The 26849-nt window shown below is 38.9% G+C and overlaps 7 protein-coding genes and 1 pseudogene across 9 annotated transcripts; 3 read left to right on the top strand and 5 right to left on the bottom strand.

Annotated features, from left to right (window-relative positions):
• Positions 1–1594: 1594 nt before the first annotated feature.
• LOC146711645 (hemoglobin embryonic subunit alpha-like) lies at positions 1595–2910 on the bottom strand. 2 transcript variants are annotated; one of them, XM_085454565.1, is made up of 3 exons: positions 2413–2910; positions 2112–2318; positions 1595–1802 (listed from the first exon to the last, which is right to left on the bottom strand). In XM_085454565.1, exons 1-3 carry the CDS (start codon positions 2509–2511, stop codon positions 1674–1676), a joined length of 435 nt encoding a protein of 144 aa, XP_085310691.1. In that variant the 5' UTR covers positions 2512–2910; the 3' UTR covers positions 1595–1673. The 2 variants fall into 2 exon arrangements, with proteins under 2 accessions (XP_085310691.1, XP_085310690.1); XM_085454564.1 differs by having other exon boundaries at positions 2112–2308; positions 2414–2485.
• On the top strand, positions 2661–4583 carry LOC146711644 (hemoglobin subunit beta-2-like). Its single transcript, XM_085452970.1, has 4 exons — positions 2661–2679; positions 3862–3976; positions 4090–4312; positions 4410–4583. Exons 1-4 carry the CDS (start codon positions 2661–2663, stop codon positions 4536–4538), a joined length of 486 nt encoding a protein of 161 aa, XP_085309096.1. The 3' UTR covers positions 4539–4583.
• Positions 4007–6322, bottom strand: LOC146711643 (hemoglobin subunit alpha-1-like). The gene is made up of 3 exons (XM_085454563.1): positions 6010–6322; positions 5713–5920; positions 4007–5202 (listed from the first exon to the last, which is right to left on the bottom strand). The coding sequence occupies exons 1-3, from the start codon at positions 6183–6185 to the stop codon at positions 5074–5076; spliced, it is 513 nt and encodes a 170-aa protein (XP_085310689.1). The 5' UTR covers positions 6186–6322; the 3' UTR covers positions 4007–5073.
• Positions 6323–12444: 6122 nt separating this feature from the next.
• LOC146711642 (hemoglobin cathodic subunit beta-like) lies at positions 12445–13926 on the bottom strand. Its single transcript, XM_085454576.1, has 3 exons — positions 13565–13926; positions 13011–13233; positions 12445–12917 (listed from the first exon to the last, which is right to left on the bottom strand). The coding sequence occupies exons 1-3, from the start codon at positions 13654–13656 to the stop codon at positions 12789–12791; spliced, it is 444 nt and encodes a 147-aa protein (XP_085310702.1). The 5' UTR covers positions 13657–13926; the 3' UTR covers positions 12445–12788.
• A 739-nt stretch (positions 13927–14665) lies between these two features.
• On the bottom strand, positions 14666–15577 carry LOC146711641 (hemoglobin subunit beta-A-like). Its single transcript, XM_085454575.1, has 3 exons — positions 15407–15577; positions 15009–15231; positions 14666–14897 (listed from the first exon to the last, which is right to left on the bottom strand). Exons 1-3 carry the CDS (start codon positions 15496–15498, stop codon positions 14766–14768), a joined length of 447 nt encoding a protein of 148 aa, XP_085310701.1. The 5' UTR covers positions 15499–15577; the 3' UTR covers positions 14666–14765.
• Positions 15578–16235: 658 nt separating this feature from the next.
• On the top strand, positions 16236–17125 carry LOC146711640 (hemoglobin subunit alpha-B-like). Its single transcript, XM_085454578.1, has 3 exons — positions 16236–16412; positions 16531–16738; positions 16904–17125. The coding sequence occupies exons 1-3, from the start codon at positions 16318–16320 to the stop codon at positions 17030–17032; spliced, it is 432 nt and encodes a 143-aa protein (XP_085310704.1). The 5' UTR covers positions 16236–16317; the 3' UTR covers positions 17033–17125.
• Positions 17126–17887: 762 nt separating this feature from the next.
• Positions 17888–22281, top strand: LOC146711638 (hemoglobin embryonic subunit alpha-like). Its single transcript, XM_085454572.1, has 4 exons — positions 17888–18321; positions 21437–21582; positions 21671–21878; positions 22082–22281. Exons 1-4 carry the CDS (start codon positions 18208–18210, stop codon positions 22208–22210), a joined length of 597 nt encoding a protein of 198 aa, XP_085310698.1. The 5' UTR covers positions 17888–18207; the 3' UTR covers positions 22211–22281.
• Positions 19834–21718, bottom strand: LOC146711639 (hemoglobin subunit beta-like; annotated as a pseudogene). Its single transcript, XR_014920191.1, has 5 exons — positions 21659–21718; positions 21376–21497; positions 20461–20692; positions 20114–20329; positions 19834–19962 (listed from the first exon to the last, which is right to left on the bottom strand). The product of XR_014920191.1 is annotated as a hemoglobin subunit beta-like (transcript).
• Positions 22282–26849: the final 4568 nt, after the last annotated feature.

Genomic DNA, 26849 nt, shown 5'->3' with positions numbered 1-26849 from the left:
GTTAAATGGTGGGTGTATCTTGTAGTGCAACCTATAAATGAGCCTATTCTTTTAATTTTTAAATGGTGTCCTCCCTCAGAAAACAGTACTACTAGAGAGCTACAGAGGACTGTTTTTAAAGTGTGACTCAAAATGCTGATAATAAATGCGATATATGAAGCATATACCTCAAGTTGTTCATTTTATTTCCCCTTTTTTCAGAATATATGGTCATATTAGTAAATAAAAGTAACTCTTTGAGAGTCTTGTAAGCTTTGTTCATATATAGAAAAATATATAGGCCTACACACTGTTCTTTTATACTGTTCTGTGAGACAGCTGATGTACAAACGAAATACAACTACATCCAAACACAAACACACACAGACAAATGTGAGCAAGGTGATACTTGTAAAAGGAAAACACCATTGTGTCTTCTAGTTGATGGTATCCATAACAACCATGGTATTGGATCGATTGCAGTGCAATAGGGTTGATAATTTGTTTGTATTCTCTAAATTCAGTATGTAGCCCACTGAACTTTGTGAGATAAGTTGTGTCGACTCATTAGTGTAGAACGACATTAAAAATGTGTTAAGAATTCGTAAACTGTATGACATGACTCATGTCATAAATCCTGATACACTGCTCTCCCCTACATAAACTGCCTATATAGATTTAAAGTATCAGTATCAGTATTGGTATGGGCAAAACTGGGCCTTTATTTACTTGGTATCAGATCGATACCTTATTCTGCATTATCCCACATCACTACTATCTTCTTCTGGGGTGTTTTTTTTAAAGGCATAACTTCTAGTAAATCAGATTGTGCTGTAACTGATCGAGGTCAAATAAACTGTCAATTACTAATAAGAGCATGTGACCCTGGCCATGGTTATAATGAAAATAAAGTTTGCAGCGTTTGGTTTTATAAATCATTTGAACGTACACATTTTTTTCTTTGCTTTACAAATTTTGTTGGTTATTGCATTGCTCTGGACAATTATAAAGGAATCATAAACAATAATAAAGATGTTCTCAGCAAACTACAGCATGTGCTGCTGTGTTGTGTTCTGGGTTTATCTTGGATTGGATTTTCCATGTTATTTTAAAGCATAATTGCTGCAGCAACAATATATATACAGGCATCTAAAAAGCTATTTTATAGAATGAATAGAATTAATGTTGATATTATTTTAAAAAATATAATCGTCAGAATATTAATTTGTGCTGGGATCTGCAAAACATCGGCAGCCTCCTATAGCCTGCAATAAAGTTATAGCGATGTTACTTTTATTGCACAACATTATAGCTGTAGAAACAAATAAAATCGTTACTCTGTGGCAGCTCGCATTTAATGGTTAGAAAGGTAGGCTATTACTTTGAACACTCTTTCTGTGTTTGCACATTAAGTTTTATTTAGTGGCCAGCTGAAAGCTTATTGGTCACTCATCTTGACTTTTAATAAATTCTGGCACATTTTGTTGGCCTTTCATCTCAGCCCTCCTTTATTACACGTATATTGTTTTTATTTTTTAGATTTGCCACCAAATTGAAAGTTGATATCAACTTTAAATAAATTCACTTCACCACACAGATAACAGCAGTACTGTATTAGATTTATTTATTTGTTTTTACATTAAAAATCAGTTTGGGAGTATCCAAGCCCATGTTGTTGACCGTCAGAGTGCAATTTATCGGTACTTTTCAGACAGGGCAAGCGCCACCGCAGTCAGGAACTTGTCAATAGCCACGTGGACCTCGGGGGTGAAGTCGTTGGGGAATGTGGTGGACAGGACCACAAGGAGGTTGTGAGAGAGAACCTGTGAAAACATGATAGCCACATTTAAAGTCACATTTAATTGCTGTAATATTCTGCAAACATTTTTTTTTGTACGATTGAACCGCACAGTCTGGGTTAAGTGTAATTTAGACAGAAAATAGATATGCTTGAGAATAGTGATTTGGGAAGAAAAACTTGGGATGTCTAAAGACAAAAAAATATTAAATCTATTAAATTATTTTTATATTAATACGAAAATGCACAAAAGTTGTGATCTGTTTTATTTAGGTCCAAACCTTCACAGCAAAACACTAAAAAGTTTCACTGCTATGATTTAATAAATAAGTACCTTGAAGTTTGCAGGGTCCACTCTCAGAGTGAAGGCGTGCAGCTCACTGAGGCTCAGAAGAGCTCCGATCAGATCATCAATTTTGCTGACAGCATCAGTAACTGCAGCCATCACGGTTGCTCCGTGCTTCCTCACCGGGTCAGAACCGGGACTCAGGTCCTTCCAGTGGGAGAAGTAAGTCTTGGTCTGGGGGTACACTGTCAGCATAGGTAAAATGTAGGTTAAGTAAATAGTAGGTAAAAAATGCAGCAGAGGGTCTGTCCAGTTGGGGTCATAGGTTGTATATCATAAGGCATATTTACCTGGAGACAGCATCACAACCGATGTCCTCCTCCCTGCCAGCCACTTTAGCCCAGAAAGTTTGGACTATGTTCTTGTCCTTTTCGGAAAGGGATGTCATGTTGCCTGTTTTTGTTTTGTTTTTCGCTTTTCCTGATCAGCTCAAACTACGGGGGCTTTTATACATGAAACAAGCAATGGACACACCCGGGCCACCTCAGAGATATGACCACAAGGTTCTGCTCGAGATAAACGCAAGATAAAATTGCGATGGTGGCTCTGAAGACCAGTCCGTAAGCCAGTCTCAAGGCAGTGTTTATTTATTCATTTATTTAATAAATTAATTCAATTAATCCAACTGAATACTAAAAGTTTGCAGTTTTAAAACCCAAAACATAGATTTCCAGTGACAGTGATTGTTGTCTTTGAGTCTGTTGCTGTTCATATTAATGTGGTGCTGAAATAAGTCAAAGCAGTAAAATGGACATTTTAAATTTATAATAACAACAACAACAACAATAATAATAATAATAATAATAATAATAATAATAATAATAACAATAATAATAATAATAATAATTATTATTATTATTATTATTATTATTATTATACAAGAACATATTATAAAAATTACGTAGCATACAGCTTAGTACTGAAAAACCAAAATTAAACATGTAGAGGACTAGAAATACTGATTCAAGTTCTAGATTTTGCAAGGCTGTCAGTTACCAACATGATGACGTTATATCTTAGCAGCCAACACCTTACTGAAACATATCTGATGTTCAACAGGTGGGTGCACACTGAGCCGTTAGCCTCAGGAAGGAAAGTTGATTTCTAGGTTCCCATGTGAGCACAGGGCATGATAACTCTGCCAAAATCAACCTAAAATTAGCGGAAGAGATATAGAAGTATGGAAAAATGAGACCAAAAAAGTTTCAATAAAAACCAAAATGCTATCTCTCCAGCGCAGTGGAATCTTCTGGGGTTTTTTTTAATCTCACCTTATCTTTAAACAATTCTTTATTTATGTTTACTTACAGTTAATTAAGCTAATTAAAAAAAACGTCTGCAGATCTGTTAAATGAGACTGGGATTTGGTCTGTGAGTCAGCTCGATTCAGAAGGTGTTCTTATGATATTCTGAATTTCCCGAACTTAAAAATGTAGCTCTGTGTGATTCCCTAACATTAAAATGATTTTTTAAAACTGTAATACTGAAAACATCAGGTAACGAAAACGTTTATGAATAATGAAACTAATTAACTAAGCTGGCACAAATGTGACGAAGACTTACACTGGAAAGCTTGTTTTCTCTTGACTGATTTTCAAGTTACACGAACAAAGAAGTACAAAGCGTTACATGTAACTCGGTTTATCCACCCTACTGTCCTACTCCACCCAACTGCATATCTTTGGGTGGAGCGAAACAGACCTTTAAAAGCTGCGTGTGGTGGGCTGCTGACTAACAGGACAAGTGCAAAACTCAACAAAGCAAAATGGTTGGACAGACTTTGAGCGCACCGCGATCCAGGACATCTTCTCCAAGATCGACTATGCGGTCGTTGGGCAAGCAGCTTTTTCCAGGTATGACCATGTTTCTGATATTCACTCCCTTAAAGAATGTGCAAGATTATATGACTCTATATATGACTCTTCCTTAGTAATTGTGAGCTATTTAAAATTTTCTGTTTCCGCAGGTGTCTGATTGTCTACCCCTGGACTCAGAGGTATTTCGGTGGATTTGGAAACCTCTACAATGCTGCTGCCATCACATCAAATCCAAGGGTTGCGTCTCATGGAAAAGTCATCATGGAAGCTCTGGAAAAAGCCGTGAAGGACATGGACAACATCAAGGCCACATATGCAGAGCTGAGCGCGCTGCACTCTGAGAAACTGCAGGTGGACCCTGACAATTTCATGGTAGGCAATTGTGAATTGATGGTACTGGCTTCTATTGATATTTATGTATTTATTTAGCATGTTCATGATATATCATGCATGTTGTGTTGTGTTACAGCTCCTGGGTCACTGCCTGACCATTGTGGTTGCTTCCCAGCTGGGTAAAGCCTTCACTCCTGAGGTACACGCAGCTTTTCAGAAGTTCCTGGCAGTGGTGGTGTCCTCCCTCAGAAAGCAGTACTACTAGAGAGCTGCAGAGGACCGTCACACACTCTGTTGTTAAATTGTACCTCAAAATGATGTTAATAAATAAGATATATGAAGCATATACCTCAAGTTGTTTGTTTTATTTCCCCTTTTTCATAATAGGACCGTTACATACTCTGTTTTTTAAATCATGTCTTGAGGAGGCTTAAATCAATAAAACAACGAGCTTATTTTTCACTTTGTTGTTTTTTCTTTTTTTTTCTAGCATTTGCAACTATATCAGGGTGTAACAGAAGAGTTAAATAGTGGGTGTAAGATATTAATTAGCCTATTCTTTCAAATTTTAAATAAGATGGTGTAAAATAAAAATAAGTCATGCTGTGACTTTCGCATCAAAGGACCTCTCATAAATTATGACGGATGATAAAGTATTGTGGTGTAAAGTATTTTTAATGTACACCACACAAAAAAACCCAAACAAACACGGCAGTTTCATTGCATTTGATTTATTCAGATTCAGACTGGCAGTGAATTGCTATCTGAGCCCCTGCCGCTCGTCGCCTCCAGTATGCAATTTATCGGTATTTCACAGACAGGGCACGAGCCAAGGCAGCCAGGAACTTGTCTAAAGCCATATGGACCTCAGAGGTGAAGTCGACGGGGAACATAGTGGCCAGAACCACCAGGATGTTCTGAGCAAGAATCTGTACAAAGATCGTGACACTTCTTTAGCAGAATCAGGGATTATGACATCAAAGATCAGTTATCTGAATCATAACTCAGTCTATCCTGTGTTTCTTCGGTGACAGTGTCGTGCTTTGACTTGCTGACAACACAGGCAACTTCCCTGTTTGTTTAAAAGTGTAACATTTTTGCGCTGCAGCAGCTGAAACACACATTTCATTTATCCTAAAGATAACTGTAGCTCGATGTCACGAATTGGGGTTCAACTTATGATTTATTTATATTTGCATATGGCCTTATCCATGTGTGGATGGGACAGATTTATAGGCTTCTAAATCAAAGAATAATTAATGATGACGTTACAGTTCCTCACTAGAAGGGATGCAGTCTCAACCAGTAGCCTATGGAGGCACATTTAAATAAAAACTACTAAAAAATGTTTAAGCAAGCGTTTAATTTGTAGTCCAATTAATCTTTAAAGCAAACCCACAGGTTTTCTGAACCGCTTTCATGATTTAATAAACAAATACCTTGAAGTTTGCAGGGTCCACTCGCAGAGTGAAAGCATGCAGCTCACTGAGGGTAAGAAGACTCCCTGCCAGGTCGTCGATTTTGTTCACAGCATCGGTTATTGTAGCTGCCACCATTCCTCCGTGTTTCCTCAGTGGGGCAGAGCTGGGGCTCAGGTCCTTCCAGTGGGAGAAGTAAGTCTTGGTCTGAGGGTACACTGTCAGCATCCTGGGCAAAAACACAGGTGAATAAGCCAGTAAGTAATAGATAAAAATGCAGAAGCGGGTTAAATTCGCCTCGTGTTTTTTCTTATTTACCTGGCAACAGCGTCACCGCCAATGTTATCCGCCCTTCCCGACACTTTAGCCCAAAAGGCCTTGACTATCTCCTTGTCCTTAGCAGAAAGACTCATCTTTCCTCTGGACTTTTTTTTTTTCAAGTTCAATGCCGTGTTCGCTGCAAACGGAGGGGTTTTATGGATGCAGTGGAACATAGGCACACCCAGCCCCCCTTCAAGATAATGCTATAGGCGTTTGGAAGGATTCCAAATGACATGTAACAGCTGGCATGAGATAAACACGAAACCAAAGTCTCACGGTGTTCTATAATATAGGACGAAACAATCAGAATTATATTTCCCACGGGCATCCAACTGAAGCGTACAAAACTGACAGCTAGTGAAACCCTCGTATCACCTGCTCAAACTGCTCAAACTTGGACGTGCTGGTAATGCTCGGACGTTAAAAACTGGCCTTAATGAATTAACTGGCTGCTAAGAAACACATATGGTATGTGTACAAGCCAAATATCTTATCGTTTCAGCTTTGCCCCACACTGGAAATGCGCTCTTGAGGGATGGTAAGGGTCTATAAATAACCTCCACTTTACTCAAAACTACTGCTTCATGTTTATGACGGCCAAGAATAACTTTTTAAACATACATACATTTGTATATATGCTTGTGTTTATTTACTTTATTAACTGCCTTTGTAATTGCAATTTATATGAGATAAATTAAATCAGTACGCTTTAACAATCAGTCCGTGGATTCTGATTTAAAATCTAAATTCTACAATTAATTAATAGGCCTGTTGGTTGTGCTATCAGTTACAAACATGATGATTATGCCATTCGCCGCGTTCGTTTTTACTGTGAGGCTTATCGTTTCAGTGGGTGGGCCTGTTTTTAAAAAAACAAAACAAAACATGATAATGCAGGAGCAGCACTGGCTGCACCACGACATATCGACGCGGTTACAATTATACATTCGCTCTTGGTGTTAGTTTATTTCATTGCATTGCAGGGAGCAGTGGCGGAGCGGGGGGGGGGGGGGGGGTGACTTACTGGACTTAAGCCCGGGTTGTTTTGTCAGAAGCCCGGGGTCTTTTGGAGTGTAATTTTTTCATAGTTAGATGCCTGGCTGACAACTGTATAAAACAAAAACTACACACAATATTCGAAGCACATAGTGCACACTGTGGAAATTTATGACTGTGCGTGAATCCCTCCTAATATTGGTATGATCCGAGCTCAGCGACTGAGCGAGGGGCCGGGGGGAGCTGCTGCCTGTTGGAGAAACGGAGCCAAGCAGACTAAGGAGAGCTGAAGATCGACCAGGTACCAAAAGCAAATCATTCGTACTGTACAAATAATGTAAATATGACGGTGAATCACAAAAGATTGATATCAAACTGATCACTTGACCAATATTACGTTACTTGCTCTTCGAGTGAATCAACAAATGGCGAAATGAAAAGCAGAACAACAACAATGCTGTTTCTTTATAGAGTCTTAGCTTACACATGTGTTTATTTCATATTTTCAGTCGTTACCCTCCGCGGCTAAATAAATCGGTTTCAGTAATGCACTAATATACAAGAATGGGCATAAGGAGCTTCTTTCAAAGAAAAAACTCTGGTAGATGTTATTTTATATATTATGCTTTGTATGTTGTTCAGTATATTTCTATGGAAAACAAGAGGAACTTCAATACACAGCAGTATATTCACAGTTTAAACCAGATACTTACATACACTTTATGGAAAACACAAGAACATTTTATTACTGTACAACATCAATTTAGAGTAAACTTGTTTTGCTTTGGATAAATAAATATCCTTTGAATTAGTTAAATGTCAGAATAAAGAGAGACAGAGCTGTCTATTTTTTATCACTTTCATCAAATTTAGGAGTACATGTACACTTAGTTTATTATTAATTAATAAGAAAACTCCAGACGATTCCATTCTGAGCTGAAGAAGCTTCTGATAGGTTAGCAGAGTCCATGTGAGTAAATTGGTGGCACACCTGTGGATGCATATAAGGCAAAACACAGCCTGTTTCTTTGAAATGGGAAAATCAACCAAAGATGTCAACCAAAACACCAGGAAAAGAACTGTGGAGCTCCATAAGTGTGGCTCAATTTTGAATACAATTGGGTGCCATTTTTGATTAAGAAATACAGATAGTTTCTCCCTTTACTCTTAAAGTTAACAAACATGTTTTTATATTTATCAATCTAAAAAAATAAACATTTAGTCTGATTTGATGTTACAATTAAAAAAGTGTTTTTATCTGAAAAGTGTGTAAATATCTGGTTTCAACTGTATATTTGATGATTGTCAGCACAAAGAGGGAGAGAGAGGAGCAGAGAGGGAGAGAGAGGAGAGGGAGAGAGAGAGGAGGAGAGAGGGAGAGAGAGGAGCAGAGAGGGAGAGAGAGGAGAGGGAGAGAGAGAGGAGGAGGAGAGAGGGAGAGAGAGGAGCAGAGAGGGAGAGAGAGGAGAGGGAGAGAGAGAGGAGGAGAGAGGGAGAGAGAGGAGCAGAGAGGGAGAGAGAGGAGAGGGAGAGAGAGAGAGGAGGAGAGAGGGAGAGAGAGGAGAGGGAGAGAGAGAGAGGAGGAGAGAGGGAGAGAGAGGAGCAGAGAGGGAGAGAGAGGAGAATGAGGACAGAACAGAGAGGGAACAAGAGCAGGTGAACACCCCCCCCCCCCCCCAAAAAAAAAAAAAAAAAAAAAAATCCCACATGCATACTACCTTTAGGGCTAAGCCCCGGGTGTATCAAATGTCTGCCTCCGCCTCTGGCAGTGAGTCGGGTATTTTTAGCTAATGTTTAAGTTTAGAACCTGCTTTGACTCTAGCTGTCACCATCTGATTTGCTTCAGTTAAATGTACCTATATGTGTGCACTCGCGCAGTGAGAAAACGTCAAGACTGAATGGCCAAGTCGGTTCCTGTCCGTTGGTCAAATAAACGTCTAATTCTTTGCCAGGTAAAACACCAAGTGTGCTCAATCGTCTTCTTTTTGAGCGGCTTCAGTTGTTTTATAAACCTTGTAACTATGCACTGCTCTCAGTCATACCTCCCGACCATGTCCGATATGATTATGACAGGACAACAAAATGACTCGAGCCCTCGTTCTGTCTGCAGTGCTCTCACACAAGCAGGGGTCTGTTGCACCATACTCATTTTTTCCGGCAGTGACTTCTTGTGGCAAAGAAGAGAATTGCATTCTTATGATCAGTTGCCTTGTTCGTCTGGGACAATTAGCCACACACCAGGGACGATTCTAGGATCAAACCACTAGGAGGCCTCAGCCCCCAGTCATAACGTCATCCATTCTGCCTTACAATTATACCAACATATTATGCTGCATGTAAACATAATTTTCACCTTTGCAGACCTGAATGTTACAGGATAAACATTAAAACATATCCAAAAGAAATATCTTTTTTGGATTATATTTCAGTGTTGAACCCTTTCATGCATGAATTATGACAACCTCAGTCAGGATTTTTATTCTTAAGTAGTTTTAGTCATCTTTAGGCATGAAAAAAAAAAAGATTTTTGAACTTCATTTTTTTTTAAACATGTACTTTTCAAAGAGTTTGTTACATGTCCACTTAGGTGGACAACCTACGTTTTGACCTATGAATTTGGTATGGAGTGACACATCAGTGTCCGATGTAGTGGTTTAAATGCAAGTGTGCCATCAACACTGAAACGGATACAAGAAAACAGCCTTTGAATAGCTGTCCACTGTACTGACCACTATGCACGAAGAATGATTCTGAATAAATGATCACAGTTCTTAATATAACTTTTGAAAGTAAGTTAAAGCAAAATTTGTAGTAAAGCAGAAAAAGAGGAGAAACTTGCACAAACTTTAGATCATGAAATCATCATCAATGAATGTGGGCAAAAGAGAAGCTACAGCTTTTGCTGTCTTTGACTTTTGCTCTTTACCTCTAACCCTTTCCATCCCTGTCTCTCATGCAGCTCCTCTGTTTGAGTGCACTAATAGCAACTTGACATCAAGAACACTGGACTTGATTTCACTGTAATCTGCTGTATGATCTCCAACAGAGAAGTTTGGAAAATGTAGCATTAAAAGGGCATGTTGCTTTTAGGGTGGTTGAGCATCCAGAAAAGTAGTGATGTGTCGGTCACGAACGAAACGGCTCTTAGAGCCGGGTCTTTGACATGAACGACATGAGCCGGCTCCTTATCGGGAGCCATGGGGTTTTTTTTTTTCTTTCTCTCACCCTCTCTCTCACACTTTTTTCCGCTTCACTCTGCACGCGAGCCTTGTGCTTTGCCCTGGGAAGAGGGGGGAGGAGCGATAGTTACACTCGCAGTAGCACAGGAACAGAGCAGGAGGGAGAGACAGAGAAAGAGAGCCAGGGATAACAACGTCACATTAGAAAGGTGTAGTAATCATCCACAGCTATTTTCATTTACGGATGATAAAGGATTCAGAAAGTTTATTCATGCAGGCCTATATGACAGAGAATGTGCATGTTCTTTTTGTTTTCATATTTTATTTATATTTAATTTTGTTGTGGTTTGCAGTGTTTTGTGTTGTTTCACTTAAAATTTGTTTAAAAGGAAAAAGCTGACAATTTAAATAGTTGAAAGTTGAAATGTGAATAGTTGTTTTTTGTATTATATGATTTATTTATTACATTTTATGTGGAGTGAATAAATAAAAGTATATTTACGGTGGCCCCTAGAGACAAAGCACGTACAAGTTTCAAAACAGACACAAACACAACAGAAGTGCTCCAGGATGCTAGGGGGCAGTGTTGAGCTTTTGTTACCCAGTGGCTACACAAGCCAGGAAGTACCAACGACCGGATTTGGTGTGTGGTAGTAACAGGTAAATGAACTTTTTTTTTTTTTTTTTGAATATATGTGTGTGCTTGTGAATAAATACACAAACAATACACATATGCGTTCAATTGTGTAATTTAAGTGATCTAGGTAGCTCTGTTTTGGAAGTTCAGTTAACGCTAGAAATGTGTTTTGGAGTTTGGAGGAAATTGTACATGCTTTGTCTCTAGGGGCCATTGTATATATTTATATATAAACATATATAAATAAAACCACTTTTTTTTACATTAGTAATTATTTTTGTGCATAATTTTATATTGTTGTTAATAATAAATTAATTAAAGCAATAAAACAACCTGAAGAGCCGGTTCTTTTAGTGAGCCGAGCCGAAAGAGCCGGTTCTCTAAAAGGAGCCGGAAATCCCATCACTACTGAAAAGGGTCTAAACGCGCCAATGCTACAAACTGCGTATTTCTCACTTAATACTCACATTTTTCACACAATGTGAATATTAGGACATCTTTTATATTTGTTTACATTATCTGTGTGATGACTTTGAGCTTTCTGGGTCATTGTTCATGGTGAATCTATTAGACTGAATATGACCAGAGATTTTTGATCAATTTGTTTGTGTCCCTGTGGCCTTCCTTTTATGTCTGTTTGATTGTTCTGTCATTCTTGTTTAAAATAAACAATTATATGACCCAATTCCTGTATCTTCTTGCTGTCTGAATCCACATGGATACCATCAACCCTGTTGGTGCCACTGTAAAATCCAAGCCTTAGGAGGAACACACTCTATACATTAAAACCGTTACAACATTAAAACCCTTATATGGTGTCTGTTTTACAAATTCAAACAAATAGGCGTTCAAATTTGGGATGGTTGTTTTCAACAATGCAACTGTGACCCAGATATTTTTCTATCAAGACAATTAAACTTGATTTTCCGCCATGTTTTTTCTCCTCTCATTAACTGCAGTTACACTTGTTGATTCAAAATTTCCCTTAAAATGCCGTGAAATGACAATGCCAATACTATTAATTATATATTACCTCCCTCAGGACATACTGCATTTTCTTTGGACCTTCATTACTAAGTCAGATATATTTTCCATTTTTGCTTGATATAAGATTTCAGCAGCCTTACTAGGTTCTGGGCTTCCTTTATAATGTTTTTCATTTCTTAGTGTATCAAATGTTTTTAATGTACGACAGGTGTAGACTGCAGCGAGGAGATTGTTGCAGAATGTCATTAGGGCATTATCTCTATGAAATAAGCTGGGCCTTCCCTGCAACAGACCTCAAGTAAATTGTTTAGTTGACTGTGAAGACCGCTGTGGACGTTAACCAAATTGTGTCAACATGACCCATCCCTAAAAAGTTTTATCAGAATTCATTAAAGACTGGTTGAGCTCATTTGTTTACTGACAGAATGACACATGTGCAAACACTACCAAAAACATAACCTGTTTGGCAGATGTAACAATGAATGTGTGATTGATGGAAAGACTTTCAGCATTATTTCAAGTGGTTTAGCAAAGGTACTGTATTAATTTTAGGAATTATAGCCATTAATACAGTTCCCCATATTCAGAGGCTCACAGTAATTTGAAAAGGTGACATAATATTAACTATAAAAATAGTTTTTATGTTTTATTAACTTTTCACAGAGTTGGAAAAAAAAAACAACAACTTTCAGTCCATGACAAGTTCTTAACTGTCTGAAATCTGGAACCCATGAAAGTCACTAAATGCTGTTTCCTCCTTTAGCTCTGTCAGATTACTTTCACTTGCTGCTTGTGTGTGTTGGGGTCTCTTTGACTTCAGTTTTGTCTTTAGTAACTGTCTTCAGTATGAGACTCACCAAGCTCCAACTGATAAAAAACAAACTGAAATGCACTCATGTCAAACTTATATCAGGGCTAACACACGTTTTTTGTTTTGTGTTTTTCTTTAAGTTGTATTATCTCCAAATAGGTTCTTTTCAGCGGTACTGACTGCTCATAGCGTCGACCACAGCATATATAAACTTCTGCCAGATAGCTTGACTCTGGGGGCTCAGGGCTGACTTGAGTTTGCATGCGATTGTGATAGTGATACAGTCTGCCAACAGCTGTGGAAAAAAAGAGAAAACACCATGAAAACTCTACAAGTGCAAAACGTCATGTATTTTTTTCATGTGGGTTTGAGGAAAAGTGTTGCTTACCCTGAAGCTATCAGGGTCCACTTCGAGTTTCTGAAAATGCAACCGGCTCAGATCAGCATACGTCCGTTTCATGTTGTCCATGTTGTTCACTGCTTTGTCCAGAGCCTTCAGCACCATCCTTCCATGAGCCGCCACTTTGTCGTTTTTCAAAATAGCAGTGATGGTGAAGAGATCTCCAAAAGAACCAAAATATCGCTCAGTCCAGGGGTAGACTATCAAGACTCTGACAATGCAACAGTCAGTGGTACAGGTTAATGAGCATAAACGATACCACGTGATAAAATCTGAACTAACTGGAGAAAAAATCCCTAAATATACAACGTACCCTTAAACAATGGAATATTTAAAAAATAAGAATTTTTCACGATCGTTTTTTCTTTATTTATTTCTTTTTAAACCAGGCATTGAATTTTACTATTACGAAATACCCATCAACTAATTAAATAGCAATACTAATAATAATGTATTGAGAGAAAATTGCCAGAATATTTTTTTCGTTTTTAGGATTTTTTTACGATCCGTTCTTGAACAGTAAAACTTTCACAATCACCTACCTTGCCCAAATTTGTGACCCAATCTCATCGATATCAATTTTTTCCCAGATAGCTTTCACAGTGCTGCGCTCCAGTTCCGTCCACTTAACCATGACCTGAGCGAATTGGATAAACAGTTTTACTTCCTCACTCTGAGCTGCTGAGTGATCAGCTTTTCCGCTTAATGACTGGCAAAAATGAACCAGCAGATGGTATGAGGGTCCTATATTTCCAGCACACTAAAAGCGGACGGATGAGTCTGAGCTACACAGACTACGTGTCGACTATCACCGCAAAACACAATGGAAATGCCCAGAGATGGTATGGTATGGCATCAAAATATCCTCACGTAAACATAACCACCTCCCCATCCTGTTGTATCAAGTAATTTTCCAACAGCTGATGAACTTAGATTATGCCATGCTATCATTATCTGAACATTCAGGCTTTCCCCACCCAAATAAATGATCCGCGGGTCCACTTCATATCAGAAACGTATGAAAGTTTATTTCTTGGCCTTAAATTACCCCATTCAATTAAACTTGTTTTAAAAACTGATCAGCTCAATCAGGATTATGGCCCGTCCGATCGCGACAGTACTTATATTATATCCTTCAGTCATTTTTGAATTTCATTCAAGACGTTTTAGAAAAACAAAAGCATAGCGTTTTTATAATGTTGCCGCTATACGCCTAGCAGTGTTCTTGTGTTATGTTGGGTCGAGGTTATAAACGAATTTTCTGCACTAAAGAAGAAATACTTTTTTCTGAGCTCGCAGATTGACTCGTTGTTAACGCGCTAACTTTAAATATGCGTAAAATGCCTGATAGCTGATGTTCTTCTTTGCATTTTGGAACACTTCACTTACATCAACAATACTTCCCATGCAGCCAGAGAACAACCACTTTGGATCCCTTTCACCCTTTTTTATACGAAAAGCAAAACTTAACAGTAAAGGAAAAAGTCACGAAACGGATTATCGGTGAGGCATACTTGTAATATTTATATTATACTCAAACATATAGGCGACTTCTATTGAGGACTATTGACTGTCCGAGATCTCCTTCTTGATGTTGTATTGTCGGTTAAAAGAACAAGTCAAATGATCGCACAGAGAATGAGTATGATTTGAGGTTTTATTTATTGGTGCATCTGGCAACAGAGTCAAAAAGATATATGATGTCACTGTTGCACATCTTTGATGAACTGGCACTCCAGAAATTTAGTGGTACTGTCTACCCAGGGCAGAAACGACCACGGACAAAAACTTCTGCCAGGCTTCCTGGACCTCAGCGGTGAAGACGCTGGGACCAAACTTAGCGCCAACGCACAGGCTGATGCATTCAGCGAACACCTAAAATGAGAGAAAGAAAATGCTTAACAGAGTTAATAAACACAAACTAATTAGCTAACCTTTTTCAGGTCCATGTGTGATGATTGTTTCTGGGTGCTGGTGGGGGCATACCCTGAAGTTATCGGGATCCACGTGGAGTTTCTCGGAGTGCATAACGCTCAGTTTGGCGTAGGTCTGAGTGATGTTGTCCAAGTTCTTCACAGCATTTTCCAGACCACCCATCACGATCCTTCCGTGCTGTGCCACTCTGGGGTTTCCCATAATGGCGGCATTGGTGGACAGGTCTCCAAAGGCTTGTAAGTATCTCTGACTCCAGGGGTACACAATCAGAAGCCTGAAATAAAACCAGAGAAACAATATTAATTTTAGTGCATATAGCATTAATAAGTGCTTCTACATACACAAAGAAACGTGTTGATATATTCGCTTCGGCCAAGTTTCAACATTATAGTAAAAAAAGTTGCATAACAAACGACCACGTTTCTGAATTGCTATGAGCTGCAGGTTACCTGGAGAGGGCCTGGGGACCGATTTCCCCCACATCAATCTTTCCCCACAGGTTTATGATGGCACTGCGCTCAGCATCTGTCCACTCGACCATTTTGACGGGGTGCAAGTCTCCTAGTTCACGAACAGGTTCTCACAAGTTCTCACAAATCTGCTTGTGAATGATTTACTTGAGATTCCCGTTTTTATTCGTTTAACCCGCACCCCCTCCTTCAGTCATCGAAGCATCTGATTGGATAATCTGCGCCCGCCTGTTTAATGACGTGTGTTTTGCGTAAAGCAAATTTGGGCAACGGTCAGTGCCAACCGGATAGATAACGTCATTTGGCTCAGATATTGCTGTCACTTAAAATTACTCAGCTACAAATAATCCATACTATTAGTCAGTCAAAACACACAAAATTGGACCAGTAATATCAGTAATACCAGCTTTTTAACACCTGCTTTTAAATAAGCTAAGATATCATACAGTTTATTTATCCAAAAGGATATGTGCTCTCTTAACTTTAGGAGGGTATTTGTGCTCCTTGTTGGCTATAAAACAACGTGTTTTTATTTTTAAAATATCAAACTCTGACTAACAGTGCAGCCTTTAAATTATGATTTATGTTTAATGCCATTTTTGCTTAGAGCATATTTCTTTTTGCATAAAATCTATTCGCCAGTTGTTTAAAGATTTTCGTGCAGTGCAGCCATTCAGTTTTTCTTTTTCTTTTTTTTAATTGTCAATTGCGTCAATTACGTGATATCACGTAATTGACTGATAAGCAGTTTGCTTATCAGACATGCATTCTGGATTTGATACTTGGGCGTGGCACCATTTGGGTCGACATAAAGACGCACTGACAGATCCAACCAAGCAGCATTTTTTGATCAGCATTTTCCCTTGCATCCCGGAAATTCAAAGGCAGTCATGAGTCTCTCTTCGAAAGACAAGACCCTGGTGAAGACCTTCTGGGCCAAAGTCGAGTCAAAGGGCGCCGAGATGGGTGGAGAAGCTCTGGGCAGGTAAGATCTAATTTTAAAGTAGGGATGACACGGGCTTTTTTAAGAGGGTGGGTTTTTCTTTATTTTTTCTTTGCTTTTTTTGTAACTTCTTCGTATTTCCTTCTGCTGTATTTTACAGGATGCTGACTGCTTATCCTCAGACCAAGACCTACTTTTCTCACTGGGGCGACCTGAGCCCTAACAGTCCGCAGGTGAAGAAGCATGGTGCAACCATCATGAGAGCTGTGGGAAAAGCTGCCAAGAACATTGATGATCTTACCAACCACCTTAGCAAGCTCAGTGAGCTGCATGCCAGCCAGCTCCGCGTGGATCCTGCCAACTTCAAGGTAACAAAATATTGCGACCTTTAAACCTACCAGAAATTATAATCATTATTTGTGCACGTACTTTAGTTTAGATTGTGAGCGTTAAAAAACTAAAAAACTAAGTGAATGTAGGGATGTCTGAAGTGCCTGATTTAATCTAATCTGCTGTTTCTGTCACAAACACAGATCCTCACTCACAACATGATCTTGGTCCTGGGCATGTACTTCCCTGCGGACTTCACCCCGGAGGTTCACGTCTCCGTGGACAAGTTCTTCAATAACGTCGCCTGGGCTCTGTCCGAGAGATACCGCTAAACATCAAGACAGAAGCTACCAACGTGTGGCATGAATGTCAGCAACCCTCATCATATGTGGGGGCTTGTTCAATAAAATTCACAAACATAAGAATGTCTATGTGTCCATTTATTCAAGCTTTTGTAGAGAAGAATACGCTCATTCCCACAGGTTACAACACAGATGAAAAAACCCACACACAGTATGAAAAAATAAGCCATGTTTTAAGTATGTTTTTTAATTCTGGCACGTCATTTGCCACAACTTCGATTCCGTTTACACTGTATGCTCGTTTTCAAACATCAGAACAAAGTCTCTGTGGCCACAAAGACCCCATAGTCCATCTAACATGCAATAACCAAAGCAATACATGCTTTCCGTATATCATACTTGGATCACATCACCAGTGACTGGTTTCTCAGATGGTTCAGCGAACAGGTATCAAAATCTAGACTGCGTGCCAACGTCGCACCGCCATATAGCCAAAACTCATACAAGTCACAGATGTGTTTAAATGACCAGTGACAGACCATTCAGAAACAGCGACTACAAGTCACACATTTAGACTGTTTTTAATGGTGTAGCTTGTGTTCAGCATGAGTATGAGTTTGGACATGCACACTGGCATAGCTGGACTGGCCATCGGGCGTACCGGGCATTTGCCCGGTGGGCCGCTGGCGATTTTTTGTTTTTATGGGCCGATGGATTTTTTATTTTATTTTATTTTATTTTTAGGAAGGGTATATATAATGAAAGGTGTTGGATTGGCCAATTGGTCATGATCAACTCTGGGCTGGACCAATTACAGCCGAGGAGGCCGAATGCACCCGCCCCCTTGTTTAGCAATCACGTGATTTTCGCGCATTGCATGCCGGGAACTTGTGGCAAAACAATCCAAGTACCGCATCAAATGCAAACATTTGCAACACCGCAAAACGTTCATTCTCCGGTTCCAATACCTTCTTGTTTTTCTTTGCCGCACAAAAAAGGAATGTACAAAACGAAGGAGAACAATGCCGGTCCGTACAAAGACAGACTCGACGAAAAGACAAAGAAAAGATACGAGGAAAAATCAAACCAGTGAAAGGGTCAGACCCTTACGAGCACACAGAGGGACAAAATACGTTAGCGTGCTGCCCAACTTTCACTACGCTCATATTTATAATTACACATTCTTGGAGTGAGTGCATACACTCATGAAGTTTAGTAACTTCAGGTCACTGCAACAAGCCCAGGAACAGTTTACTGACGGATGGGTACAGGACCTTGAAATGCACCGTGTAGAACGAAAGACCATCGTACGAACAAAGGTAAGTTTACCAGTCTCACAAATCGTCTTCATAGATACACATTCGTTAACTGTTTATTAATAGGACCTTTGAGCTCAACGGTAATTACTTAGTAGTGGAAATAATTTCTGGTAGGCATTACAGAAATGTAGCAGTGACAATAATATTGTATGTTGTAATCGCACTGGACAATTAGTGATACAAAACAACTGTTTTATCCTGTGAATAAACGTATATGTTTTTGTCAATGTACCATAATAACAGAAGCGAAACGCAATATTGTGTCAGGACAATTCACTATTTATGCACAATAAATAAAGGAGCATAGCGACAATTTCTGTTCAGCGCCAGACTTGCTTGTAACCTATATCACTAATTATGTTAAGAAAAATGATGTATTAACGACTAAAAACTCTGACCTTTGTGGGAATGCTTGGAGCAGACTAACATGTGAACTGGAGTGTTCTGGGAGTTATATTTGGTATATCCAGACCATCCGTCGGCTCTTACTTCGGAAACATGGCTTAAAACATTTCTCTTCAAGGACGTAATCCGATTAAAAAAAAAACGATCGGCTTCCCGTGGCTGTCATGCGACCGGCTGTTGCAGTTAATAATACAACAGCTTCTTGCCATTTTTTGTGTTTCTTTTTATCGCTGTGTAACTGAGTTCAATTGAAAGCCTGCGTGCGCTAGTACGTCTTGCCACAAGTTCCCAGAATCCTTTGCGGTTTTACCCCTGAATGACGTCACATTTTCAACCTTTATCCTGGTGGGCCGGTCTCTAGTCAAAATGCCCGGGCCGATTTTTTTGTCCCAGTCCAGCCTTGCACACTGGGCACTCTCGGCGGTCTGAGTGAGACGCTGAAATTCAATTATCGGGGCATGGGTACAAGTCACACACAGACATAAACAGAGCACCACCACCATTACCTGTGCACACAGTAGCCTGTATTTCATCTGCCTTGACCTGCAATTGTAAGGTGGGCAAGCACATGCGTCACAAGCAGTTCTCCTCCCAAAGCGCTGACCGCTGACCCACCGGTCCAAAACTTGTGCATACAATACTTTATGAGTATTTTTTGTTTCTGTGGTTTATGCCAATTTATGACACAGAACAACGTAGTCAAAGCTGAACGACACTGAACCTTATTGAAAGCGAGAATTCGGCTGACACCGCGAAGGGAAGCTGCCAAATCGAGTTGTTTTTGCCAAATTTGTTGGTTTACCAAATGAAAGAGCAAAAACAGAAACGCTTTATCATGCTATATATTTTTTTTAATTCAAAGTCATTTGCATCTTAAACTACTGTCTCTTTCAGAACAGTGACATTTTAATAGTGATTTATTTTCTAGTTCTTGAAAAATGTCTGCGCGCGTGTGTGTGTGTGTGTGCGGACTTTCCCCCAACACTATAAATGAGCTCACGCATACTATAGCAGAAAATACATAGCTTGAGCAGTACAGATTTCTTTATTTAAACCTCATTAAAACATGATTTAAAAACAGAACATGTGATGGTCCTCTGCAGCTCTCTAGTAGTACTGCCTCCTCAGGGAGGACACCACCACTGCCAGGAACTTCTGGAAAGCTGCATGGACCTCAGGAGTGAAGTCTTTACCCAACTGAGCAGCAACCACAATGGCCAGGAAGTCACCCAGAAGCTGCAGGACAACACAACATGCATGAAATAAATCATCAACACACACACACACACACACACACACACACACACACACACACACACACACACACACACACACACACACACACATATTACTTGGGATGCAGTACCATCATTTCTGCATTGCTTACCATGAAATTGTCAGGGTCCACCTGCAGTTTCTCAGAGTGCAGCGTGCTCAGCTCTGTAAATGTGGCCTTGATGTTGTTCTTCACAACTTTTTCCAGACCTTGCATTACAACCTTCCGTGAGCAGCAACTTTTGGATTTGATGTGATGGCAGCAGCATTGTAGAGGTTTCCAAAGACAGCGAAATACCTCTGAGTCCAGGGGTACACAATCAAAAACCTGAGGAAACAAGAACATTTGGATAAATCACATTTCTAAAACAAAAGTATATGTTAATGCACAAAATGTGCCCTCTTATATTTGTAAATTTACATACAAGCATAAAAACAGCTTTATGCCGATGATCTTACCTGGAAATAGCTGCTGGGCCAACGACTTCATAGTCGATCTTGGAAAAGATGTCCTTGATTGTGGCTCGCTCGAAGTCTGTCCATGCAACCATTTTGCCTTGTTGACTGTTGCGCATATCCTACTTTGGTCGGCAGGTCACCACATGCAGCTTATAAAGGAGCCATTTTGCTCCACCCAAAGATATGTAGCTGGGTGGAGGTGGGCAGTGGGATGACTTGTAATACTTCTTTGCTGAATGAGTATTAAAAAGAAGTAACAAAACAGCTTTTAGACTTTTATAACCCCTGTTAGATAATGCATCGGTCAAGCCGCTTCTGTGTAACGCTTTGCAGTTCTGTTTAATTTCCACCATCAAAATGAATCAAAAAGAAGTTTTTGTAAAGATGGAAATTAATTTTTTTAATCAAAGGTTTCCAACACTGATAAGGAAAGCTGTAGCATTTTTTTTAATTAGATTAAAAGTATATGGTGTTGGTTGTATGATTTAATAAGTGATAAGGCAAAAAATGGGGCAAAATGTATTAATTCTGAAGCAAACATGATTTTGTTTGTTTTTTTAATCAAATAATTCAATTTGAAACTTGTGCAGAAAACTAGACTCTATTATAAACTTCCACTAGTTAAAAGTATTTCCCATTTGACTCCGATATTAAACAAGTGAGCAAATATGAAGCCACGATGGCTAAAAATTTCAAAAGTTGGAATCCGTGTTTCTTCATTCCCACCCACTGTGATACAACACTGAACAACAAACAATAGATCGCATCAAAACATTTCACTGGCTCTCAAATACAAGTGCATAGTTTTATATCTTTGTTATGAGTTATCCTGAACTTATGAAGATTTTATTTTGTAGTCTGTTTATCTCATGGGAGGTGTTTCGTATCATTTTGAACCTGTCCAAACACCAGTACCTTATCTGTGAGGTGGGTCGGGTGTGTGCATTTCCTGTTTCGTGTATAAAAACCTCCACAGTTTGAGCTGAACACAGCAACTCCAACCAGAACAGCAACAACATGCAAGATGACCAGTCTTTCTGCAAAGGACAAGAACACAGTCAAAACCTTCTGGGCTAAAGTGGCTGGTAAGGAGGAACAAATTGGCTGTGATGCTGTCTCCAGGTAAATATGGCCCCACACTGCCTACAAAAACCTGCTCCTGCATTTCAGTCTTTTACTCACTGGTTTGTTCTCTTACATTTTTATCCAGGATGCTGACAGTGTACCCTCAAACCAAGACTTATTTCTCCCACTGGAAGGACCTGAGCCCCGGCTCTGCCCCGGTGAGGAAGCACGGAGCAACCGTGATGGCTGCAGTTACTGATGCTGTCAGCAAAATTGACGATCTGACCGGAGCTCTTCTGAGCCTCAGTGGGCTGCACGCCTTCACTCTGAGAGTGGACCCTGCTAACTTCAAGGTACAGATCATTATTAAATCAGGACAGCATTTCTCAATGTAATTTTTATCCATGTTGTGAACATTAATCCAACCAGAAATTAAAATCTAACTCAGCTTTCATTTGATCCTTGGGTAGCTGGTTGATCTGAAATGATGATCTCTGGTTACCAATAAATAAATAAAAAGTACATTCATTTCAATGTGATCATCATCTTTCCACAGGTTCTGTCTCACAACCTCCTCGTGGTCCTGTCCACCATGTTCCCCGACGACTTCAGCCCTGAGGTCCATGTGGCTGTGGACAAGTTCCTGGCTGCTGTGGCTCTCGCCCTGTCTGAGAAATACAGATAAACTGCACACAGGAGCAGAGGACTGCATTATGTGCTTTCATACGTACTACTACTCTGACTTTTAATAAAACATTGAATGCAATCAAAGTCTCATGGTCATTAGTGTGGTGAAGATAGTCTTTTACTGTGAGCACATAGGAGGAAAGAGGGTTTAAGATAAAGAAACATTAAAGTTAAAGCATTCAGCTCATGCTGAAGGGTCAGTTTCAGAACCGCAGAAGCCTTTTTTTTAACTTTGTATTGACTGCACTGTTTTAAATATAGAATACTTTTTACTGTGAGGACATAGGAGGAATTGTGTCATTACTATAAAGGTACATAACAGACAAATTCCTTCAATTTCTGTGATTATTTAATTGCCAAATTCCCAAATTTAATTCTTACATACTTAAGGCACTGACTGCACCAATGTTGGATCCAAAACTGTAAAGAGGTAAACAGGCTTACAGACTTTGTGAATACAGTTTGACAATAGAAAATATTCCCTCTGCTAATACGATGTTTTTGGAAGGTGGTGATGCTGCATCTCAGAAGGCATTTTTACAGGTCTGTTCAGATAAATAGAGAATGTTCCAGTGAAAGCTTCTCCAGTTTAACTTTGACCTATTATCCCAAATTTTGTCATCCTACCATTAATTAATACTTTCAGTTTCAGAGTTTCAGTCATGTTTCAGAGCTCATCACAGTACAGACATAGTTTTAGTGATGACTACAAATGATCTTCTTATGGCTTCAGACAGTGAACTCATGTCTGTGCTTGTCCTGCTAAACACGAATCTACTATTAATACCTACAGCATCCTCTGATCTCTGTAATAAAATATCATGATCAACTCTATCAAATGTGCTGCTTTGCTTTATCTATCCATGAAGTCAGATAACACAGTTAGTTAAATTGCAGGAATCTCTTAAAGACATAACGACCTGTGTGACCTCGAATTTTCTGCTTCTAAATTCATATAACATAGAGGCTATTGTACTCAGCTGAGGCTATTGTAATCTTAGAAATATGTTGTCTAATCAGATATTTACTCTGAATGGCATTTCCTTGGCCTCCAGTAACACTGAGGAGTCTTGGAGTTGTTTTGACCTGAATATTTCCTTCAATGGGCACATTAAACAAATATATAGGACTGCTTTCTTCCATTTGCGGAATATCACTAAAATTAGAAACATCCTGTCTCAAAGTGATACTAAAAAACTAGTTCATGCGTTTATTACTTCTAGGCAGGACTACTTTAATTCATTATAACCAGGATGTCTTGAAAACTACCTGAAAAGCCTTCAGTTGATCCGCTGCAGCGGGAGTACTGGCAGGGTGTAGAAAGAGAGAGCATTTTTCACCCACACTGGCTTCTCTTCATTGGCTCCCTGTTAATTCCAAAATGGGAATTAAAACCCTTTGCATTACATACAAGGTATAATCAGGCCTCTTAACTCAAAGACCACACAGTACAATAGAGAATTTCACTCTCAGACTGTAGGGTTACTTGTGGTTCAGAGCGTTGAAAACAGACTGGGAGTCAGAACCTCCAGTTTTCAGGCCGCTCTTATAGGAAACAGCTCATAGTTTTGAAAAAAAAGAAAAAAAAGAATTGAAAGTAAATTTGCATCCGAACTCAATGTGTTTTGTGCTTTGCACATTTGAGTGTATCCTGTCAGGTTGTGCAGTTTGGTCTTGATAAGAAGCATGATTAAGAAAACATGTACAGCCACATCTTTAGGAGATCTTTTAACTCAGTATGTAGTCAAAACGTGGTTTTTTTAATGTTTTTTTTTTAAAGGACTATCGCGTCAGCCACACAAGTTGCGTACAAACCTGACTATCCTGGCAGGTTGGGCAAAAATGCCCCTTCTGTCATTAACACGAATATAGTAACACTCATTACCATGCCACGCCACCTCACCTCACATCTCAACTCTCAAGTCTAACCCTTAAGTTTATATTACACTAAGTGTGCCACATAACAACAGATGGCAACAAAGAACCATATAGTTAGCTTTTAATAAAGTCTACTATATATACTAACAGCGCCAAAATCGCGCGTTTTACGCATGTGTCTCTCTCCGGAAACAGCTTGACACCTAAGATCAGCGAGAGGCAGCTGAAGGAGAACCGATACACGTTTTAGATATAAGGGCGAACCCCTCCTTTAAAAATCGTTGGTGAATGTGTTTGGATAAATGCAGGTGTGTGACCTTTGATAAAACCGATGGCTTAGCAGAGGCGCATTTATATTTGGCTTGTCTTATTGCAAACTATCCCATCGTACAAAACCGGAAATATGTGTGAAACAGTTCACATACACATCACACGTGCAGAAATATTATTTACTTATTATTTATTTTACTTGTTTCAGTTTTGTTCTGCTTTGTTTAATCACACTTTCAGCATTATTGAAGATACGAAATATGATCGGCTTTGCTAAATACTTAGGGTGAGAACTCAGTGTATCATTCCAGAACATCATTCCGTATTTTACCATCCCACGCTCGTTCTGATAATCCACTAAATGGACAAAAAGCGCTGGTTCTCATTGAATTCGAGTGTTTTTAGTGTCTTTGTCATATGTTTATAAAACCAAGCATCTAGCCAGTCAGTTTGCCTCTACAAACATTTGTGAAACAATTGGTGGTACGACAGTTTGTGAGATTTCGTTCCTTCCACATATTCCTCGATTAGCTGTAAGTGTTAATACGGCAAAGTAAAAGTGTTTAGGAGTCACTTTGTGGCAGAGCAAGTAAAGTGCAGAGCAGAGTGGCCGAGTGCTGAGGCGCACAGTGCGTAAAAGTCATCAACCTTCTGGTGACTTGATAAATGCAGAGCTCCATATCTCCTCCTTTTTTATCATTAGCACAAAAACGAAATCAAACAGAGATAATGCGAGGCTTCAGATCTTATTAATCATATGAAATGGTGCATATGATGGTCACTGTAATGACATCCCATCATCTAAAATCAGTCTTTCCTTAATTGCATCTTCCATTGCTCTGTGATTTTCTTTCCACAACTGTACTTCTTTTTTATATTTTAATAGCAAGTTATTATTTTATTACAGCCCCCTTTTCCCACTGCTGTAATTGTTAAGATTCTGAGTAAATAATTCGAATTTTTTACTAAAGACAGTGGGATATTTGCAACTCTTTTGCAAACTCAATTAAAGCCAACACAGTTATCCATCTGTATTTTAATTCCTGACTTGTCCTATTTATCCTTATTACTGTACCCATAATTGATTTCATGTTACATCAGTCATCTGGATCAATTATAATTAAATAAGCAGTTACTTGTTTTTGGATGTTTGCAACAGTTAATCAAATCAAATCAAATCAAATCACTTTTATTGTCACATCACATGTGCAGGTACATTGGTACAGCACATGTGAGTGAAATTCTTGTGTGCGAGCTTCACAAGCAACAGAGTTGTGCAAAATACAATAATGTAAACAAGCAAAATACAAGAATGGCTACATCTGAAACTAATAAATATATGTACAATATATAATAGTATATGCATTTCTGGATGTGTATACTAAATATTTTTCTACATGTGTGTGTGTGTGTGTGTGTGTGTGTGTGTGTGTGTGTGTACACATATTTTACAAATTAAATAGAGTAAACAATGAATAGAATATATAAAATAAATAAAATATACAGAGTGAGACATGTGCAAAACAGTGGCATTACTGTACAGTATGGAGTGCATAATGTTAAAGTTCCAGTAGTGAAGCTGAGGTGTTAAGAGCCAAATAAAGCCACATAATTAATTTTGTTTCTCTCTGGTGCTAGTAAGATCATATTTTTTTATTATTATGATCAGATTAGGTTTTTTCACATACTACTGTGAGCAAAGAATCATGACTGGACTTTCTGAAAGTGAGTTATTTTTCAAAGAAAATAACAAATGAGTAAGATCTTTTTTAATCGACTGATCCATGCTACTCGTCTCAAACATTGTTTATAACATCATTCTCATAGGTGTTTTCTACAGTCATTGGTGTGGACTAAAGGAATATCATAGAGTTATGCTTATGTTCTTAGAAACTGTGGCCTGTGCTTATATGGATGAAGGCTGCATAAAAGTTATGTTTCACTGCTAGGCCTGAAGAAGCCTTACAGACAGCAATTTGACTAGTTATGCTCTGTAGGGCCACTGAAATAGACCCACTGTAAGATGTTGCCCATTTTGATAAGTCTTCTGCTTAAGTAAGCATCTTAAAGATATTTTCATGAACCTGTTTCATCACAGCGTAGCTGTGCTTTAGCCAATTTCTGCCTTTACAGGGAGTGCAGAATTATTAGGCAAGTTGTATTTTTGAGGAATAATTTTATTATTGAACAACAACCATGTTCACAATGAACCCAAAAAACTCATTAATATCAAAGCTGAATGTTTTTGGAAGTAGTTTTTAGTTTGTTTTCAGTTTTAGCTATTTTAGGGGGATATCTGTTTGTGCAGGTGACTATTACTGTGCATAATTATTAGGCAACTTAACAAAAAACAAATATACAGTGGGGCAAAAAAGTATTTAGTCAGCCACCGATTGTGCAAGTTCCCCCACCTAAAATGATGACAGAGGTCAGTAATTTGCACCAGAGGTACACTTCAACTGTGAGAGACAGAATGTGAAAAAAAAAAA

Source organism: Copadichromis virginalis, linkage group LG4, assembly GCF_057382275.1.
Source record: "Copadichromis virginalis isolate Kocher_CV1m ecotype Utaka linkage group LG4, C_Virginalis_male_GT1.1, whole genome shotgun sequence".
Classification (NCBI taxonomy): Eukaryota; Metazoa; Chordata; class Actinopteri; order Cichliformes; family Cichlidae; genus Copadichromis; species Copadichromis virginalis.
The sequence above is the reverse complement of the archived record's forward strand: the minus strand, read 5'-3'. Positions and strand labels throughout refer to the sequence as shown.

Coding starts and splice junctions, on each gene's coding strand:
- LOC146711638 (XM_085454572.1), top strand. CDS start 18,208: ATGAAGTTTAGTAACTTCAGGTCACTGCAACAAGCCCAGGAACAGTTT. Junction 18,322..21,436: donor AGACCATCGTACGAACAAAG/GTAAGTTTACCA, acceptor AAACCTCCACAG/TTTGAGCTGAACACAGCAAC. Junction 21,583..21,670: donor GGCTGTGATGCTGTCTCCAG/GTAAATATGGCC, acceptor ATTTTTATCCAG/GATGCTGACAGTGTACCCTC.
- LOC146711645 (XM_085454565.1), bottom strand. CDS start 2,511: ATGACATCCCTTTCCGAAAAGGACAAGAACATAGTCCAAACTTTCTGG. Junction 2,319..2,412: donor GTTGTGATGCTGTCTCCAGG/TAAATATGCCTT, acceptor TACATTTTACCT/ATGCTGACAGTGTACCCCCA. Junction 1,803..2,111: donor TGGACCCTGCAAACTTCAAG/GTACTTATTTAT, acceptor ATGTTTTCACAG/GTTCTCTCTCACAACCTCCT.
- LOC146711644 (XM_085452970.1), top strand. Junction 3,977..4,089: donor GGGCAAGCAGCTTTTTCCAG/GTATGACCATGT, acceptor CTGTTTCCGCAG/GTGTCTGATTGTCTACCCCT. Junction 4,313..4,409: donor TGGACCCTGACAATTTCATG/GTAGGCAATTGT, acceptor GTTGTGTTACAG/CTCCTGGGTCACTGCCTGAC.
- LOC146711642 (XM_085454576.1), bottom strand. CDS start 13,656: ATGGTTAAGTGGACGGAACTGGAGCGCAGCACTGTGAAAGCTATCTGG. Junction 13,234..13,564: donor GGGTCACAAATTTGGGCAAG/GTAGGTGATTGT, acceptor TTGCATTGTCAG/AGTCTTGATAGTCTACCCCT. Junction 12,918..13,010: donor TGGACCCTGATAGCTTCAGG/GTAAGCAACACT, acceptor TTTTTTCCACAG/CTGTTGGCAGACTGTATCAC.
- LOC146711640 (XM_085454578.1), top strand. CDS start 16,318: ATGAGTCTCTCTTCGAAAGACAAGACCCTGGTGAAGACCTTCTGGGCC. Junction 16,413..16,530: donor GGTGGAGAAGCTCTGGGCAG/GTAAGATCTAAT, acceptor TGTATTTTACAG/GATGCTGACTGCTTATCCTC. Junction 16,739..16,903: donor TGGATCCTGCCAACTTCAAG/GTAACAAAATAT, acceptor TCACAAACACAG/ATCCTCACTCACAACATGAT.
- LOC146711643 (XM_085454563.1), bottom strand. CDS start 6,185: ATGTTCCACTGCATCCATAAAACCCCTCCGTTTGCAGCGAACACGGCA. Junction 5,921..6,009: donor GGCGGTGACGCTGTTGCCAG/GTAAATAAGAAA, acceptor GTTTTTGCCCAG/GATGCTGACAGTGTACCCTC. Junction 5,203..5,712: donor TGGACCCTGCAAACTTCAAG/GTATTTGTTTAT, acceptor ATCTTTGTACAG/ATTCTTGCTCAGAACATCCT.
- LOC146711641 (XM_085454575.1), bottom strand. CDS start 15,498: ATGGTCGAGTGGACAGATGCTGAGCGCAGTGCCATCATAAACCTGTGG. Junction 15,232..15,406: donor GGTCCCCAGGCCCTCTCCAG/GTAACCTGCAGC, acceptor GTTTTATTTCAG/GCTTCTGATTGTGTACCCCT. Junction 14,898..15,008: donor TGGATCCCGATAACTTCAGG/GTATGCCCCCAC, acceptor CTCTCATTTTAG/GTGTTCGCTGAATGCATCAG.